Source organism: Belonocnema kinseyi, chromosome 8 (assembly GCF_010883055.1).
Source record: "Belonocnema kinseyi isolate 2016_QV_RU_SX_M_011 chromosome 8, B_treatae_v1, whole genome shotgun sequence".
Lineage (NCBI taxonomy): Eukaryota > Metazoa > Arthropoda > Insecta > Hymenoptera > Cynipidae > Belonocnema > Belonocnema kinseyi.
In genome coordinates this window covers 83,127,491-83,148,905 of record NC_046664.1, presented here as the reverse complement: position 1 = coordinate 83,148,905, position 21,415 = coordinate 83,127,491, and the positions used below count along the sequence as shown (strand labels likewise).

Here is a 21,415-nt window from a genome sequence, read left to right as displayed (position 1 = left end):
AAAAAGTTCTTTTTGTTACTAACATGAACTAACAATAAGTTCAAAGTGACTTGAAAACCAAATATAAGGCAACCAATAACACCTTTTCTAACTGTTTATAAACATTTTCCTACAAAAAATAGTGCCGTTTCCTCGAAAAGAAATTAATTTTTATTAAATTATTTTGAATGCTTCTTTGGCCGAATAAATTGATGTTGTTATAAAAAAAGAAAAAGAAAGCCTAGTGGGTGCAGTATGCACTCAAAACCATGTCTTGATAAATGAACAAGAATTCTGGTTAAATATGTCCTTACTATTTTTTCTGGTTATAGTAACCAGAATTCTTCCTAAATTAACCAGAAAAAATAGTAAGGGCAGATTTAACCAGCATTCTTGTTGATTTTTTTTAGTGTGCTAGGCTTCCTCAATACGAGGCTATTCGGCTCCTGATAAAAATTGTTTTTCGTCGGATAGTTGTAGTTTTCAAGTGTTTGAAGCGTTTTTATCAAACTTCAGATCAATAACATCTCGGGGATTTACTGTGTTCCTAACCAAATATTTTTAACCAGGAATGAAACTGAACTTTTTTTCTAAAAAAAAATTTGCTGAGGTATTAAAAATTGTATTTTTTTTAATTTTTTTTTTATACATAAATCAATGGTGTGGAAGATTGCCGTTTACAAGCTCTACTCTATAATTAATTATGATTGGGTGATAGGAGCCTATTGGAGTTTCCTTAACTTCAGTTTTGGTCAATGAAGTAATCGTGCCGCTGTGCATGTTTATTTTTGCCCTCGTTTTACAGTGTTGGATAGGATTATGTGCATATATTCCAGCAAGATAATCATTACTGGCAAAAATTGCAAAGATATCACCTTCAGATGTTGATAAGACAATTTGTTCTTGGGTTGGCATAGGCCGAAACTCATGCTTCTTTTTGAATAAGTGGATTCGTTTATTCGCAGGAAAAGTGTATTTTCGAAGTTCGAATCGCCGGTTTGTATTCTTTATGGGAATAAGCCGAATAAATGGAAGTTGGTCAAATCCGTATCCAAGAATGGTAGGAAAAGAAAGACCTGTAGGTCTAGCCGTGGACCTGATATTGGCAGGAGGAGACCTGGACCTGGCACGAAGAGAAAGCTCAGCAGAATAAGAAGACCCGATCGGAGAATGATGTCTGGCAGGAGAATTTTGGACATCAGAAGAAGAAGAAGAAAATGAGTTATCAAGAGAAACGCCAGGAATAGGGGAGCCATTAGGCAAACAGTCGAATTGTGAACTTAAATCTGCAAGAAGAAAGAGTCAGCATTATTTTTTTTACAATGTTGTTATATCATGAACTGCTTGTTGCAAATTTGCACGGAAAGGCTGAGGACATTGAGGATAGATTTCTCTGGAAAATTTATCAAAAACTGGACTAGCAATACTCCTTAGTATATAAAAATTTTTTTCCAACTATGTTGAATTGATCCAACACATATTCTGAATGCTACCTTAAAGACAATATTTACGTGCAATTCCACTAATGTGGCATAATTACCACTTTCAGTTTCTCTTAATATACTTTTTGTTTTTTAAGGAAAGGAAAATTCTGAACCAAAATTTCTTTAATCCCATTTTTCATAACTCACATATTCTGTAATTCTCAAGAAAAGATTCGGATTAAATGCTTTTATTCCTTTCGGATAAATTTAACTTGTGTTTGGAAAAGAATAGTAATTGTATTTAAAATTATATTAATATATTCACCAATAGAATTAATTATAACCATAAAGATGAAGACCAGCGTATAAACGATCATTTTTTTTAATATGGTAAAAAACTGATTATTGTTTTAATGAAGAATTTGGTTAAACGTGCAATTAATGAACATTCTAGAATTTTATCAGTGTATATTTATATGGCATCTGAATCGTTATCTGATGGACTATAAGTGTCATATTTTTCCTTCTGCGATAACCATGTTTATATTTCATAATTCAGTCCAACGAAAGAAGTTTAGAAATATTTATAATATTTTTAAGTTTATCTGCTATATCATCATAGATTGTACCTTACCGATAGTAAATCAACCCTCTAAACCATGAAGGCAGAAAATCGACACAATATCGATCAAGTTAGAAATCTTCAATAAAAGAAAATACTTAACGTCTTAATAAAACTAGATGGAAAATAATATTTTTCAAATTAGAATTATTTCTTGAAAAAAAATATCCTGCTCTATCTTCACTCCATTGGGAATCGAACCACAAAACTTCTGATTTCCGGTCAGGTGCTTTTCCAATTAAGCTATTAGAGGGATTAGGGATTAGTAGTGAAGATGGAATAGGATCTTTTTTTCAGGAAATAATTTTAATTTGAAAAATATTATTTTCCATCAAGTCTTATTAAGACGTTAAGGATTTTCTGTTATTGAAAATTCTTAACTTGATCGATATTGTGCAAATTTTCTGCCTTCATGATTCGGAGGGTTGATCTACTGTCGGTAAGGTACAATCTCTGCTGGTATAGCAGACAAATTTAAAAATAATTATTTGTACCATTAACACCTAGCTAGAAATTAGCGTTATTTTCTTGAATTAAGAGTTCTTATTCTGATCCCTCTAATAGCTTAATTGGAAAAGCACCTGGCCGGAAATCAGAAGTTTTGTGGTTCGATTCCCAATGGTGTGAAGATGGAGTAGGATCTTTTTTTGAAGAAATAATTTTTATTTATGATATTAAAGTATTTCTTAATTTCGTTTTTAACTTTTTCTTCAAATTAATTTTACAAAATAAAAAGAAACATTTGAAATTTTCCCAGCAGTCATAAGAGCATTTCCTTTTTATCTTAAAAGCATTCCAATTTCTTAAAAAGCCTCTTTCCCGAAATCTTCCTAAATCAGGATTTTATTTGAAGTTTTTATAAATCTTTTTAAAAATTCTAAGGCTTCGAAATACCTTTTGAAATATTTTAAAGTTTCCTCAAAAGTTTTTAAAATCATGAAAAATTGAAAAAAAAAACTTTAAAATCATCCAATTATTTTAGGACATATTTTTAAATATTTACATTTGAAAATTAGTCTTTTAAAATAAAACGTAGATTATTCTGTAGAAGCTATTTAAACGAAAATACGATTACCGGGAAAATTTCAAATAATTTATGTTTTATTTTCAAAAATTAATTTTCCAATGTAAATTTTGCAAAAATAGTTCTAAAATGAATTAAGTTGATGTTTAAACAATTTTTTTATTGGTGATTTTAAAAACATTTAAGGAAACTTTAAAATATTTCATAAGACATTTAGAAAATTTAAAAGTTACATAAAGAATAAGAAATAATTTTAAGCTGGAGAAGCTCTAAAAAACTTCAAATAAAATGCAGAATTTTGAAGATTTCAAAATTGTTTTATGATTTTGACGAGAAAATTAGAAAATATTTCAGAAAATTTCAAATTATTATTGATACTTTCAAAGCTGCTAAATTAACATTTTATAAATTTGCAAAATTGCAAAATTTTAGAAAAAATTCGTCTAACTTCAAGAGATATTTAGAAAGATTTACAAAGATCTTTCAAAATCTTCAACAAAAAAATCTAGACGATTTTAGCACAATTATTAAATCTTGACATCTTAAGAAGTTTGCAAAAAATCTTAAGTAAAATGTAGATTTCTGAAGATCTAAAAAAAAATTTTTAAGCACTTTAAAAATGTTAAATGGTATCAAAAAAATAAATGTCTTTACGATTGATGGCAAAATTTGCAATGATTTTTTAATTTGAAAGATTAATTTTTACAGAAAATTTTAAAACGATCAAAAAAAATTTCCAAAATTGAAATATATTTTTAACCGATTTTAACTTTTCCTAAGATTTAGTATCATTTTCAGATCGTTTAATTTTGATCTTTTTGTTATTTTAAACCACACATTTTTTAACTCTTTAAATTAAAATTATTTAGATTTTATAATTACATTAAGAATTAAAATCAATTTTTCAAATCTTTCAATTAAATATTTTTCCATTTTAAATGATTAATTTTTTTAATTTTCAGCTGAAAATCAGACAATTTCAAGATATTAGATTGCAAATTTTTTAAATAAAAAAAAGAATACAAAAAGTTTCGTTATGATCCCATTTTTTCAATGTTTACAAAATTGCTAAGCTCTCAATTCGAAGGTTCTTTTTAAGTAAAGTTTAAATTATTTAATATTTTGGAACTTTTTCAAATAAATAATAATTAAATATTCAATGCCCAGTTCTAAAATCTTATTTTTAACACTTGAATTGGACAAATTATATACACAATTCTTCATTGTTTTAGGCTTATTTTGAAACCATTTATGTAATTCGAAATTGTTTAAATACCAATCTTTTAAACAGAAAATTGTCCATCAAGTCTTTTGATTTAAGATTCTGCGATTTCGTGTCCTGAAGCTTTTCCACATTTGAATTTGCAACAACCTTTTTTGTGAATACATTTTTCTGCAATAAAACAAATTTTGGAAATATTCTTCCAATTTTCTATATGAATCATATAAAATGTAAAATTTTCTTAAAGTAGTTACTGAGAACTTTTTGCTTAAATTATTAATGGTAAGGTTATTTATTATATTTCACAATTAAAAAGTCAAAGAAATGCTGAAAATTTCAGAAAAATCTTCAACTATCCAGAGTTAATATAATAGAAGATAGTTATAAAAAATTATAATTTGTTCAAATAATTTTTTTCATTACATTTCAATAATTATTACCTCGTAAGTGAAAAGTTTGCAAAAAGGTAAATATTTCAGAAAAATCGCAGCTTTCTAGCATTATTAGAAGAAAATATTATTATTTATAACAAAAAGTTAAATATTTCGGAAAAACCAAACTATCTTACATAACCATAGAAGAAAATAGTTATAGATATTAATAAATGGTTTAAAAAATTGTTATTTGAAAACTGCATTAATTATTACCTTACAGTAAGTAAAAAGTAACACAATAACACATTGGAAAAACAATTATGTTTTCTAATTTGCATTATTCATTTGCTGACTCTAAATACAAGTTTGATAAAAAGTTTTAATTTCAGAAGAAACCGCAACTATCTAATTTTACTGTAGAAGAAAATAGTTATAATTGATAGTACTTTCTTTAAACAATTAGTTTTGTTAAATTATATTAATTAACACCTCGCTATGAGTGAAAACTGGACAAAAACCTGAATATTTAAAAAACGGAACTATCTAGGATTATTTAAAAATAATCATACATTGTTTAAACAATTGTTTTCTAATTTGCATTAATTATTTTCTCATTCTAAACACACATTGAACAAAAAGTTCAAATTTCAGAAAAAAAATAACTTTCTATCATTACTCAAAGAGGATATTATTAAAAATGATAACACATTGTTTGAACAATTAGGTTTTCTAATTTTCATTAATTATTTCCTCACTTTAAGCACAAATTGTACTAAAAGTTGTAATTACAGAAAAAACCGCAATTATCTAACTTTACTACAAAGGAGAAGATATTTATAAATAATAGTAATTTTTTAATTAATTAGATTTGTTAAATTCTATTAATGATTACCTCACTCTGAGTGAAAAGTGGAAAAAATCTTAAATATTTCAGAAAAAACCGCAACTTTCTAGCATTATTTAAAGAGAATTTTATTAATAATAATAATACATTGTTTAAATAATTATTTTTTCTGAATTGCATTAATTATTTCCTCACTCAAAGTACAATTTGGACAAAAAGTTGAAAATTTTAGAAAAAACCGCAACTAGCTATCATTAATATAGCAGAAGATAGTTATAAAGAATATAAATGTTTTTAAACAATTTGTTTCGTTGAATTGTATTTATTATTAACTCCGTCTGATTGCAAAGTAAAAGAAAGTTTGAATAGTTGAGGAAAAACCGCAACTTTCGAGAGTTATTCAAAGACAATATTATTAAAAATAATAATAAATTGTTTAAACAATTTTTTTGTATCTAGAATAGTTTATTACTTCACTCAAATTGAAAAATTAAAAATAATTTTTTTTAAAGTCGATAAAAACTGCGAATTTTTAACTCTATTGCATGAGAAAATTACTAAAAACAATAATAAATTGTTTATACAGTTTATAGAAGGATCTAATTGTAAGTAAAATTTAATATTCTATTTATAATTAACAATTTATAAAGAAAACCCTTACTTTCTACTTATAATTATATGTTCATATAAATTGTTTATATACATCTTTTAAACAATTTATTATTGTTTTTAGCAATTTTCTCTTAAAATAGAGATAGAAACTCGCGGTGTTTTTCCAATTTTTGAACTTATTTTCTAGTTTTTAATTAGAGGGTGGCAATACATTATTGAAGGTAACAAACATAATTGTTTAAAACATTTTATTCTTATTTATCACAATATTCTTTTAAAACAATGCTGGAAAGTGGCAGTTTTTCTGTCATTTTCCTCATTTTATCAATTTTTCAAGTAGAATGAGGTAATAATTAACCCAATTTAGCAAAGCTTATTGTTTATATTTTTTATCGTTTATATCTATCTGTTCCTACTTTAGTACTAGATAGTTGCGATTTCTTTCAATATCTTAACTTTTTGTCCGCTTTGTACTTACAGTGAGTGAATAATTAATTAAAGTTAGAACACATAATTTTTGTAAATAAATTGTTATTGTTTATAGCTTCCTTCTCGTATATTATTGCTAGATATTTGTGGTTTTTACTGAAATTTTTTACTTTCTTTCTATTTATTACTTATTATTAGTGTGGTAGTAACTCGTGTAATAATGAATGCAAGTTAATAAACGTTACTGTTTAAACAATGTATTAATGTTCATAAATATCTTCTCTTTGATAATTGTTAGAAAGTTTCCGTTTTTTATCTTTTACTTTACTTTGGCTTTTTAGTTATCAACAAATAATAAATAAACATTAGAAAGGATTTTTTTAAGCAATCTCTTTTTTTTGTTGTAAAAATATTTTTCTGCAATGAAACAGATATTTCTAAATTAATATCTAAGTGAAAAGTAGGTAAACAGTAAAATATTTAAGAAAAAATCGCAACGATATAACATTAATATAGGAGAAGATAGTTAGAAACAATAATAGTTTTTTATTTCTTTGCTCTGAATGATAAATGATCGAAGTTTTGAATATTTCAGGGAAAGTCAAAACTTTCAAGCATTATTCAAATACAATGTTATTAAAAATAATATTAAATTGTTTAAATAATTATTCAGTGAAATCCTTCAATAGTCGTCCCTTCTATAGCCCTTCCGAGAATTGACGTCGCGCTATAATGAGTTAGTTCCAACCCAACGTCAGCTCCAAAATCGGCGCTATAGAAGAGTTGCACTGTATTTGTCAACTCCATTCTAAAGGAAAATTGAATAAAACAATAATAAATTGCTTAAACAGTTTACTTGAACCTGTTATTATCAGTATATAGTAGTATTTTATATATCATAAATAATATACACTTTAAGAAACCTTCAAAAAATCATAATTAGCGCCAAAAACTCGCAAACCCAAATTTTTCACTTATGGGGTTTTTTGGGACTCTATAAAACAGATTTATATGGATAACATATAAAAAATAAGTGTTAGTAAGTATTATATGGCAAGCTGAAAAGAAATCTTCAATTTCATCTCAATTTATCTAATATGGACGATTCTGAATGAAATTTATAAAAACGTCCTGTTTTCTTATAGGTAAAAATGAAATTGGTCCACCCCAGAATCCACATATTCATAATGGAAAAAAATCTCATAAAAATGCTAATAACTAAATCAGTGCAGGTACTTCCTACCCTCAATTGCAGCGCGCTTCAAACTCTCTTGACAACCTTTAAGCAAGAGACATCTCAGTTCAAATTAGATCTTTTTACCTTTATAAAATTCCAAATACGCGTCGAAAGCCGTCGCGTACTGTCCGCGGGTATAACGTAGCGAAAGAGAAAGCGACTCGGCAGCGGGACACATGTGCGCGACAGCAAGGGTACGCGCATGCGCTGCGTGCGCTAAGGGGGTGAGTGAGTCAGAATCGTCAGAGTCGCCCTTCTGCCTCCCTCAGTCAGTCGACCGGCGTCCACTGCGCGCGAAGCATACGATCGTTTTGTTGCGTTGGTTCTTACCGTATCGCGTTGCATTCGTTCATAGTTCCACTCTATTCTCATAACATTTCATGAAACACTCAAAAAGTCAAGTACTCACTCGAAACTGCCTTTCTACTTCCTTCCGCGACTCTCCAGTGTGTGTGTGCGTGAGTCAAGATCTTTTTTACCCCCCCACAAGGAACTTAAACTACAACTACAACCAGCTCAAAATAAATACGAAACTCTCGTATTCGAAGTCCAAGCCACGCCGTCTGCCTCGAAACTTTTCCTAAAAATATACTCTCATGTGCCTAACGAAGACGTAAATATAACTATGAGAACCGCTCATCGAGCTAGAAAAGCAATTCGAGATAAGTGGGTAAAGATGTATCAGTGCATATGATACTTATGTTGCAAAAACAACTCTCCGAACTTATGATACTTTTAAAAAAGATCGCTGCCTTATCCCCTTTTGGAAGAACGTTTTTATTAAGGCTTCTCTCTCGATACGAAACTTTTTATACCAAGAGATCGTTATATTTTTCTACCGTTTATAACTCCGAGGGGCATTTTACTGCTCGTTTTTATTGCCAAGAACCTCTCATAAAGATAATAGAAGTTTCTCCAAGTACAAGGGCTGTAAATTTTGGGATCTGACTCAATATCTAATCTACAAAAAAAAAGATTTTATCTCAAAGATATAGTGTATGCGACGATTTTAAATTCCTTATAATACATTCTGTCTGCACCTGCAGACCGGACAGCGAGCGCAGCTGCGACGAGACTGCTTTCACAGAGTTGAGTAGGAAGTCGCGACTCAAAGTCAGGTGGAGGAGGAAGGAAAGGAATAAGGATAGTAGACGGAGGGAGAGAAAACGAATAAGGACAGTGAAGGAAGAGGACAGGGATAGTGGATCAGAAAAAGTGGAGGGTGGGAGTGAAAAAAGGAAGGTAGTGCGATTTATAAAGCGAACTGTAGAGGGCCCGATAGGCAGGGTGGCCGCACGAGTGCACCTTTGGGGAACGGCAGGAGGGTTCTCTCCCTCTGCACCCTCAGGACGGGGATGTCCCGAGAACGAGGGAACCCCCCCAGTCGCCCGCGCGTCAAAAACTCATCGTCCCATGGGCGCCAGCCTCACTAAACAGAGCAGGGTGAGTCTCTGATATGATATGCCTCTTCACAACTTTGTCACGATTCTCTTTGGGGCCGTACTTAAATTGCCCCCCCCCCTCCCTCCCTTAGGTGGGTTGTGAGGCATTTTGTGACGGTTGCAAATTTAAGAATTTTCTTAGAAACCATAATTTTTTCGATGAAAATTTAGCTCTTTTTTTATATTTGTCTTTTATTTAAAAATTCACCTGTTTAGTAGAATTTTCTTCTTTCTTGGATTAAAATGCAAGGGTTTGGTTGAAAATTTAGCCAATGTTTTATTTAAAGCCATAGTTCTTTGTTAAAAATTCTGCTGTTTTGTCGAAAATTTAACTATTTCGCAAAAAAAATTTACTTTTTGTTAAAATGTAATATTTTAATGTTGAAAAGAGAACTGAAATCTTCTCTGGATGAAAATTCAACTTATTTTTTTACATTTTTTTAAATTTTTAAATTCATCTCTTTTAAAAGCAGTTTCATCTTTCTTGGATAAAGATGCAATTGTTCTGTTGAAAATTAAAACATTTTGTTAAATAGTCATTATTTTTGGTAGAAAATTCTGTTTTGTGGAAATTTGACCTATTTCATAGAAAATTTAATTTTTGTTGAAAATTTATATTTTTGTGTGAAAAATGAAGTAAAATCTTTTCTGGGTAGACGTTGAACTTTAAAAAAATTTCGTTTTTTATTGAAAATTCATCTGTTTTAGTACAAATTTCATCTTTTTTTGATAAAAATGCAACTATTCGGTAAAGAATTCAATTTTTTTCGTAGAAACTTTTTGTATTTAAATCCATCTTTTGATCGTCAACTGATGAAACCCTCTCTAATAGAAAATTCATATATTTTTGTTTGGCAATTTATCTTTTTGATTTGCGAATTCACGTGTTTTAGTAGAAGTTGAATTTTTCTTTAATGAAAATCCAATTTTTTGTTTAAAAATTATGCTTCTTTGCTTGAGTATTCAACTATTTTGTTTGAATGATTTGATAATCACTTTGTTAAGATATAATTTTTTGAAAAAATTTATCGTTTTAGTAAAAATTCATCTTTTTTACTGAGAGTAACCAATTTTGTTGAGAATTTACAAGTTTAGTTAGCCTCTATTTAGTTTAAAATTAATTTTTTAACTGAAAATCTAATTTTTTCTTTGAAAAGTCATATATTTATTGTTTGAAAATTCTATTTTTGTACAGGAAATGCGTTCTTCGGCTTGAAGGTTCAACAATTTCGATAAAATTTTTTTTGTTGAAAATTCGTCTTTTGGGACTTACATTTTTTTGTATAAATTTGATTTTTAGTTATTAAAATATAAACTGGCACTTTTTTGTAGGGGGTTCATCTTTGTAGGTTGAAAATTCAAGTATGATGTAAAAAATTTAATTATTTTGTTTGTAACTTCAAATATTTTATTAAAAAGCAATTTTGTATCACTTGTTAGTCAATTTTTTGCTCAAATCCCGTTTTAGTCACTTTTTTACAAATGAAATCATTATAGTCATTTTTTAATGAAATAACCACTAGTCTTTTCTTTCGATACATTAAAACAGAGAACCCGCTATATTCAATGGATCCTTTTTCAAATCTTGAAAAGCGTTTACTTAAAATAGTCAACTTCTGTAACAGAATTGCGCAAAAAGTATTAAACAATATTTTTTATGATCGTTTCATTGGAAACAAATGTTTAACAAAGGAAAATCTTATGAGATTCTAAAAAGTAGTTTTTTCCATATTTGTATAATACATGATGTTAATTATTTTCCCTTAAAAACATATAATTTCAATTAATTCTAAAATTTATACTTAGAACGTTTCGTTCTTTTCTTTTATACTTTCGACTTCTCTGAACTACTTTCCTTTAAATAGGAGATCCGTTGAAAATCCCTAAAATCAATCCGCAAGGCCTTTGGGATTCCTCTTGGTTCGAATCGGCTTGTTTGATAATTTCCCAGCTCTTGTGTTTCTTAGGGTTTCAATTTAACTTGAGATCCGAATTCTTCGGCTTATCCTTTGTCAATCGACCCTCCATTCTTCGCACCTCTGCAAATACTTCAAAACATTTCAGTTAAAGCACTTTTAGAAAAACGAGTCGTTTTTTACTCAGTCAAGCAACGAATGTTTTCCTTCATTTACGAACATTATTCTACGAAAGAATTCTATTAAATAATTAAATTGCAATGAATAATAGGGTTAAGGAACCAATTGTCTACAAAAGTATTTTAAAAATTTTGCTGATTTTCACGCTTTAGAAATGGCAAAAATGGTTGATTCTCTAATTCAAAAATTTAGAAAATACCCGAAATACCATCCTAAAACATGTTGCAATACATAATCGAAAATTGGTTCATAAACGAAAATGTCTGTCACCAATCATTGTAATAATAAATTTAAATCTAATATCAAGCAGATCTAATATCAAGCGATCCTCGAAAATTGGTGTACCCTCGTTCATTATTGCCTTTACCCTATCAAATAAACCACCCCTTGCTTCATAATATAACAAAGAAATATTTTGGTTGAATGTCAAAATAAATGTAGTTCCTGCAATCTCAACAAAGAAATAATAAATACAGGAAACACGATATTCTCGTGTAACAGTTTCAAACCTAGAAGCGTTCACATTTTGAGGAAAAGAAATCTTATTTCGGAATCATAAGAAATCACTTGCAGCAAAAATTAGCCCAAAGTTTTTCTGTGAGAATTCGAAAAACTAGACGTCTGAAACTGATTGCCATTATTGACTTTTGTTCTTTTGAGTTGCAACAAAAATAAGACACTGTTACTATGTAACATTTTTAAAAGTAAAATCTGTGAAGTACGATCTTAATTTTTTTTTAAAATTAGTTAAAGTGATCTCTTTTTCAATTATGATATTATTCAGTTTACAATGCTTAATTCAAAAATCTTTCACTTACAAAATTTATATTTTTGATTTTCATTTTTAAGCGTACATTTTTAATTGATCAAATTTTAAAGTGCAGTCTTGAAGAATTAAGCATTTCGAAATTACAAGCGTTTAGAGTTGAAAATTTTGGATAAAAAACAGTCTTTCATCAATCGTAAATATAAGTAAATAAATTAGAAGTTTTGAAAAGATTATGAATTAATTTAAAACTTGAAAAGATTTCAAGTAATTTAAAGAAAGTTTGTCAACATTTTATTCAGAACTTCAATATATATTATAAAATGATTAGAATTTTTCCTATAATGTTTAGAAAATCCTGCATATTTAAAAAAAAACTTAAAATCTTCCAGGTTATTTTTTAGCAATTTTAAAAAACTTTTTAAATTTTCTGTTGAACTAATTTTTCAAAATGAAAAATAATTGTCAATTGCCTAGGTTGGTGCACATACTTCATTTTAATTATTTTAAAACATTTCAAGTTAAATTGTTATTTATAAATCCAATTTTTCTTCAACCTACTGAATTTTCTAAATGTCTGAAAAAATCCATTCATTTTAAAAGATATTTAGAAGTTCTAAAAAATGTAAGAAATAATTTTGAGAGATTGTAAAACAACTTCTAGATTTCTCAAGATTGTTGAATAAAATTTCAAAGTTTCTCAAGGATTTAAAAACTGTAAAGTCAAAAAAAATAATTAATGTTTCTAGCTTAACAATACTCAAGATAATATAATTTAAATTTTTTTAAGTTCTTTGATTGATTCTTTAATTTCTAGTATTGAAAATGTTATCGTGGATTTATCTTTTTGGAACTTAATGTTGATTTTTGAACTCTGTAATGTATAAAAGTTAAAAGTTGCAAATTTTGCAGTTTATCTGCATTTCATTAAAAATTGTGTAATTGAAAAGTGTTAGTGTCAGCATTTAAATACAAAAATCTTGATTTGAAAAACTTTTAAACTTCAATTTTTAAATTCAAGAGTTGCACGGTAAATGCAGATATGTTATACAGTAGTTTTTAGAGTATTCGCAGTTTAAAAATAAACAAATGTTATGTGGAGAACATAACAAATAAGCTGCAACAAAACTGATTCCACTGTTTTTCCTTGAAACTGGACATCTGAAAATTCAATCATATCAGTGCATTTTTTTTTTATTATTTTGAGTTGCAACAAAAATGAGACGCTGTAAAATAAGAATGCAGCTAAGTTCTTGTAATATTTTCACACTTGAAGTATTCTTATTTTGAGAAAAAACCAATCTTATTTGGAGAACAAAATAAATAAGCTGCAGCAATAAGATTCCACTGTTTTTCTATTAAAGATTCAACAAACTAGACAACTGAAACTTCAATCCTATCAGTAAATTTGGTTTGTTATTTAAAGTTGCAACAAAAATGAGACGGTGTAAAGTGTAAAATAAGCATGCAGCTGTGTTCTTGTAATATTTTCACACTTGAAGTATTCTTATTTCGAGAAAAAACCAATCTTGTTTGGAGATCAAAACAAATGAGCTGCAGCAACAATGATCCTACTGTTTTTCTGTAATGGTTCAACAAACTAGACATCTGAAACTTCAAACCTATCAGTAATTTTGTTTTGTTGTTTTGAGTTGCAACAAAAATGAGACGCTGTACAATAAGAATGCAACTATGCTCATTTAGTAGTTTACCACAAAGTATTCTCATTTTGGGAAGAAAATTTTATTTTAAAATATAGGGAATTAGCTGCAACAAGAATGATCCGACTGTTTATCTTTAATTTTTCAACAAGCTAAGACATCTGAAACTTCAATCCAATCATTCAATTTGATTTGATATTTTGAGTTGCAACAAAAATGAGCTGCAGCAAAAATGAGCTGCAGCAAAAATGAGCTGCAGCAAAAATGAGCTGCAGCAAAAATGATTAGACTAATGACTCATTAATCATTGTGTGATTCAAGTTCCATATACACAAAGTCGGATGCATAGGTACCTATGACTTGAAACGTGTGAAGGCATGTGCAATGTGCATTCACGATCAAATGCCCAGCCACAGTGCATTGTGGTGAATGGTTTATTATTGCAGCTGCGAACCGTACCTCTACTTGATCGTGCGGCCACTATGCATAATCCGTCGATAGTGGTCATCTCTGATGATAAATTGTTCAGGCGGCGATACTGTTCAAGAGCATAATTGGACAGACATTGCGTCGGACTTGTGTAATATCGATTCATCCTTCTAATTCTCCTCTCATATCACATTAATCAGTACATGAAACATCATTGAAACCTTCCATCAACACCTGAATTCGCAATTGTTCAAAAATATTACATTGTTTTGACAGAGATTAAGGGCATGTGACACAGCCAAATACCTATATGACCGACCTCACTTTATCAGTTCGCTAAATATTTTTTGAACCTAAGAATTTTTTTTGTAAATAAAATATCGAACTGAAACTTTGGAAAATGTATTAGAGTACAATAAAGTACGTTTAGGTACTTTATTTGGGTAGGAACCTCACTGAAAATTATTTCCAGCCATCTGTTAGAGCCTCGGCTAGTGGCCGACAGGGTTCGGATTTTCGCGCAAATCACGAAAATCGTTGCCGGCTGATGACGATGGAATTGATACTCGAGTCTTTTGTTGTGTGCCGGACAAGATTCAGTTAAAATATTTTTTCTTACATCTTTTATTATTAAATTTTGTACTTTAAAATTGTTTTCTGTCGGCTCCTGCATTTCTCAAAGTTTGAGGCTGATTTTTTTATGTATAAAAAAAGTTCGAACGTTCAAAAAATGTCTTCGTTCAGAAAAAAGATTTGGTCGGAAATAATTTTCAGTGAAGTTCCTACCCAAAAGAAGTAGATAAAGGTACTTTATTGTATTATAATATATTTTGTAAAGTTTCGGCTCGATATGTTATTAAAAAAAAGGTTCAAGTTCGAAAGAAAATTCAGTGATTATTTTTTTTACTAGAATTGCTGTTATTATATTTTTAGGTCAGCATTCATTTCCTTTGGTCAAAATTCTAATATTCGTTTAAAAATTTAATTACTTAGTTAAAATTCGATTCATTTTTGGCTGAAAATAAATTTTTCATACTGATAATTTAACTATTCCACTTTTGATAAAAAATATATCTTTTTCAATTAAAAATTTAATTATTTGGTGAAAATTGATCTTTTTTAGTTGAAAGTTCAACTTTTTGGTTGAAGATTCGTCTTTTTTGGTAAAAATGTAATCTTCTTGGTTTAGAATGTATCCTTCTTTTCCTTCTTGGTCGATTATTTGACTTAAAGTTGAACTACTTTGTAACACAAATTTTTTTTATCAGTAATTCATAATGACAGTCAAAGACACAACTATTTGCTTTTAAATTCATTTTTATTTAAAAATGCTACTGTTTTGTAAAACGAATTCATCTTTTGCCTTGAAAATTAAACTATTTGGTTTAAACTTTATCCTGTGTATTTTATAAATTAAAAACCTTTCTTTTGAGTTGAAAATTTAGCAGTTTTGTTGAAAATTCGTATATTTTTACAAAGTTATGTTTTTATCAGAGTTTTTGTCTGAAAATTTAATTGTTATATTCTTTTGGTTGAAACTTTATCCTGTATATTTTATAAGTTAAAGCCTCAACTATTTGATAGAAAAATTATGTATCTTATTGAAAATTCGTCTTTTTGGGTACAAAATGAATCTTTTTGGTTGAAAATTCAATTTTTTTATAGAAAAATTTATGTTATTGTTTGAAATAGTCGTCTTTTTGGGTAGAAAATGATTGTTGTTTGTTGAAAGCTTAACTCTATTGTTAAGAATTCAACTATATTGTTGAAAACTCACATTTCTTGATTTAAAATGATATTTTTTTGTTAAAAATTCATCTTTTCTGATTTAAAAGTCTACTTTTTTCTAAAATATTCTACTTCTTTTCCTTCTTGGTCGATTATTTCACTGAAGGTTGGACTACTTTGTAAAAAAATAATTTTCTTATTAGAAATTCATCATTACAGTTAAAGAGTCAACTATTTGCTTTTAAATTAATTTTTATGTTGAAAATTCTACTGTTTTGTAAAAAATTCATCTCTTTTGCCTTGAAAATTAAACTATTTGATTGAAACTTTATCCTGTATATTTTATAAGTTGAAAATCTTTCTTGTCTTGAAAATTCAAATATTTGCATTTGAGACTTTTCTGTTTTAAAATTCGATCATTTCATCTTTTGGCTTAAAAATTTTACTAATTGTTTAAATTTTGAACAATTTTTTGGAAAACTCGTCTAATTTACTTAAAAGATTATCTGTTATGTTGTCAATGCTACTGCTTGCTTAAAAATTAATTTTTTTAGTTGAAAATTCGTCTTTAATATGATATCTATATTTATTTTATTTAAAAGAATTTATAGAAAAAATTGTGTTTTTTTTAAATACCCTGGTGGCGGCAGGCCTCGACTACGGCACTGATTGTGATACTTCGTCGTTTAGTAAATCGGTTTCAGTTTCTCTCGTTTTTTGTCCACAAAAGTTAAAAAATTTTAAACTGGATTAAGAGATGTTATAAAATAGTAGCACGGACATCCCCGATACTCTTTTTTTTAGGGATGATAAAAAAAACGTATTCTGCTAAATAAACATTGTATGCATCTGCAGTATTTTGAGGTTAGGATCGGTATTCAGCTCTCTGCCATTCCGATAATCTAGGTCTCTGCCGTACAAATGATGTCGGTAGTCACTTAGAAATTATTTACAAAATTTAATTTTTTAATTTTCGGCAAAGAAGGTTAGTTCCGGGACATTAGTTACTTTGTTTCTTTGCCTGTCCCAAGTTTTCGGCAAAAAATATTGTCCTTTTGGAAATAAAGCTGGGGAAAACTGTAACACTTATAACCTCAAAATACAAATAAATTTAGCAAAATTAATTTGTTTAAATAATTCCATAAACGAAGATTTCGGAGACATCCGTTAGAATGCTCGGTATCATTCGCCAAATTGTTAAGAGTATTATTTTTAATTTTTAATAATCTTTATTATTGTAGGAATAAAGCCAGGCGAACCTACCACTGGTAAAATTGATAATTTTAAAAGTATCAGATGCCCTTAATCGAATCCATTTAGAAAAATTTGATCATTAGTCTGCGGTAGGGGAGCGGCTTCTAATTGGGCGCAATTGTATTTAAAGAAATTGAGGCATCCTGAAAGAAGTTAGGACACATAATTGAATCCATTCATGCATTTATTAATGGTTGGAGAAAGCATTCCATTTAAAGTAATTGTTTTATTTTAATTCTAAACGGCTCAGTCGATTCATTTTTTGACATTTTGTATTTATCATTAAAGCGGGACAAAAGCAATGAAAAATAAAGTGGTTTATTGTAAACTTATGATTTTTTATTGTATCTGGACCGGAAGACCAGGAAATGACATTGAATTTATTTTTTGACCAGAAGTTTTACAAATCTTTAGAAGAAAACTCTGTACACAGATCTGTATTTTAAACATTAAAAAGTGAATAATAATTGATTGTATAAAACGATTTTAAATCCGTTCAAAACTGAAAAATTTCTTGATTTTGTGGATAAAAATTCAGCTTCTGCAATTTGAAAGCCTTAGTCTTTAAAGAAAAATAAAAGTTCGATTAAAACCTTGTTAGCTATTTTCAACTTAAAAACAACTTCATAATAATATGTTCTTAAGTAAAGGCTTTCATTAAATTTAAAATATTGTTTTAGTCTAAAATATTCAATTTTGAACATATTGAATCTTAAATTTGTTAATTAAGACAACGGATAATTATTTACTATTTAGCAATACTTGAATGTGCATTTAAAATTATTAAATTAAAACCAAATAGTTGAAAGTAAAGAATTTGAAACTGAATTTTTTCACATAGAAAGCCTTGATTCGTTAAAATTTCAAGAGCTTTTAAACTCTGAATGTTACCATTTTTATTGTTCATTTGTACAAAATTTAATTTTTAAGTGAAATTGTTGAGGACATTTTTTTAAACTTGTAGGCTTTTCTAACAATTGTAGGAGAAATTCCATTCATTTTAGAAGATATTTAGAAGTTCAGAAAAAATTTCGAAAACAGTTTTAAATTTGTTGAAATTTGAAACAATTTCTAGATTTCTCAAGATTTTTAAAAAAAACTTTGAAGTTTTCCAAGGATCTTTAAACTATTTAAGGTGAAAATAATTTAACTTCTAATTTAAGACATGTTCAGTTTGAAAAAAAGTAATGTTTCAATTTTTAATATTTAATTTTTTTTCTTAAAATAATATATTTAAAACAATTCAGTTTCATTGATTTATTTTTTAATTTAGGGCACTTAAAATATCAGGCAGATTTATATTTTTGAATTTTTAAAAATCTTTTCTTTGAAAATTTGAAATTATCTTTTTCTTCTTGTCGGTTAAAAATGCAGGTACTTCAATTAAATATTTATAATTTTATTTAAAAAATGCATTTTTTGAGTTGGAAATAAAATCGCTTAATTTAAAGTTAAACTCTTTTGTTAACAATTATTTCAACTTTTCAATTATTCAGTTTTTTAGTTGAAAATTCATCTATTTTGGTAGAATTCAGCTTATTTAAAAATTGATCTTTCTGATTTAAAATTCAAACATGCTAGTCAATGATTTACCATTTTTGTTGAAATTTAATCACTTTGTTTGAAAATGGAACTTTTTTTCTTGAATGCAATTTTTTTAACTGAAAATTTAACTTATTCCACATGAATGTTGAAAGTTATGTTTCTCTTTAAAGTTTAATCTTCTTGCCTGAAAGTAATTCTTGTCGGTTAAAAATTCGAGTATTCCAGTTAAATATTTATCATTTTAGTTTAAAATTCATATTTCAAGTTGAAAATAAAAGTACTTGGTTAAACTTTAGTTATTTTTTTTTTAGATTTATAATTTTAATTATAAATTTATTTTCTTGGATTGAAAACGAACTTTTTAATAGAAAACTTGTTTTTACTTTGGATGAAAAGGAAGTTTGCCGGAAATGTAGATACTATTTTGTTGAAAATTTGTTTCCTTTTTGGTTCAAACTTTTTTGTTTCAAATAAAAATCTAACAATTAAACCAGTTAAATATTCCATCCTATTAATTGAAAACTGATTTCTTTGGCTGGAAATTAGTTTTTTTACTCAAAATTTAATTTTTGAATTTTTGTTTGAAAAATGATATTTTTTATTTAAAATCTTGTATCTTTTGATAGAAATTAATCTACTGGGTTTAAAATTAATCATTTTGGTCTGAAGTTCAATCGTTTCATTTAAATATTCACCTCAGTTGAATATTTCATTGTTTTAGTTTAATAATTCATCTGTTTGGTTGGACATTAATTTTTTTAAATCAGAATTTAATTATTCAAGTTTTGGGTAACCATTTTTTTCAGTAAAAATTAATTTTTTTAGTTTGTAAATTCAACTATTTTGTTTGAAAATTGATTATTTTGATTAAAAATTAATGAGTTAAAAATAAAATATTAGTTTTCATAGCTAAAAATTTAAATATTAAAATTTCGGTTAATTTTTTTTTTTAGTTTAAAATTTAGCTATTTGGTTGAAAATTTGTCTCCTTTAATTGAAAATACCACTATTTCGTTTAAAAATTTTTGTTAATCTTTATGGTTGAAAATTGAAATATTTTAGTTGAATATTCATAATTTTAGTTTTGAAATTTATCTTTTTGGCTTAAAATTCCACTATTATAGCTAATTTTTCTAACTGAAAGTTTAACTTTTCTATTTTTGTTAAAAATTTATATTTTCAGTTGAAAGTTTAAGTATTTGTTTCAAAATGCAATTATTTTGAAATTGTTACAACATTTTATAAAATCTTCCTGTAACTTTAAAAGATATTCAGAGTTTGTATATAAAAATAATTTTCAACATAAAACGATTTCAGCAAATTTAAAACATAATGTCGAGTTATGAAAGTTTCAAACGAAAACTTTAGACTCTTTAAGAATTCTGAAAATATTCAAAGGAATGAAAGATTTTTTTTAATATCCCTGGGAAAATTTTAAATGATTTTCTACTCAGAAATGAATTTTTAAATAAAATTTTAAATAGTTTTATAACATTTCAAAAGAATTCTAAAAATACATAGAAAATATCTGCAATTATGAATTTCAAAAGTTATTTAGAAGTGTTCAAAGAATTCCAAAAATAATTACAAATAAAAAACGATTTGAAGAAAATAAAACAAAACAGAGATCCTTAAATTTTCTATTATCAAATTTTGAAGCTTTTTAAGAATTTAGAAAGTTTTCAAGAGAATACAAAGTTTTCTTAAAAGATTGCTGGAAAAATGTTAAATGATTAAAAGCCTTTTAAAAGAATTCTAAAAATACCGAGAAAAAAATATGCAATCATTAATTTTAAAAGATTCGAATGAATTTCAAAAATAATTAAAAATTTGAAACGATTTCAAGAAAATTAAATCAAAATTTAAATTTTGAAAGGTTTCGAAAGAATAAAAAAAATTTCGAAAAATTCCTGGGTAAATTTCGAAGGATTTTTTACTTTAAACAATGAATTTATAAAGAAAATCTTAAAATATTTCAAAACCTTTCAAAAGAATTTTAAAAATATTTAAAAAATTGCGAATCATTCATTTTAAAAGATATTAATAAATGTTAAAGTAATTTCTAAATTAATTAAAAATTTAAAGCGATTACAAACAATTTAAACAAAATGTACTACACAGTTTTATCTTACGATGCCTGGTAAAATTTGAAGTGATTTTTTATATTTTCATAAACAGGGCAGTGATAAATTAAAATAAATGTTTACGTTTTGCGGTAAATATAACTATTTTATTCTTAATTCACCGAGTCAATTAAAAAAACTTGACAGGGAAGAACCAGGAAATTTGGATTCGTCCGCCGATTCGCTAACCTGGAATTCTAAAAATTAATATTAAATATAAGTAGATTATTAAATTAGATCAAGAAGATAAAGGTAAATGGTATTAAAAGCATAACAATATTAAAAATAGTCCACTTGAAAGAAACATTTTCGGTTTTTTTTAATAATTTCTTCCTGGGTCACGTTTACATCAGAGAGTTGGATAATGAGAAGTCATTATACTGGCTCCGTATTCGTAAATTTAGTCGCACCTCGGAAATCGTGGGTGAAGGATGCAGTCACGGCGACTAAAATTACGTATAGCTGTTGGAACTGAGCCCGAGTTACGATTCTCTCTTATTTGCATCGTTGCATAACTTTCTCCTCTCTCCCACTTTTCCCTTAAAAAACGCCCCTGGAATTTCTCACAAAGTTCGTCCATTTAATTCTGTAAGATTTAACGTTT

The 21,415-nt window shown here is 27.4% G+C and overlaps 1 protein-coding gene across 4 annotated transcripts in view; it reads left to right on the top strand.

Annotated features, from left to right (window-relative positions):
* Positions 1 to 21,415, top strand: part of LOC117179165 — a 717,982-nt gene that overhangs the window by 574,740 nt on the left and 121,827 nt on the right. The window contains exon 1 of one of the 4 annotated variants that reach the window (XM_033370879.1): positions 8,070 to 9,210. The exons of the other annotated variants lie outside the window; for them this stretch is intronic. Within the exon in view, the coding sequence (XP_033226770.1) occupies positions 9,181 to 9,210 (30 nt within the window). The 5' untranslated portion in view covers positions 8,070 to 9,180. Of the gene's footprint in view, positions 1 to 8,069; positions 9,211 to 21,415 lie in introns of those variants that run through there. 4 annotated transcript variants of the gene reach the window in all.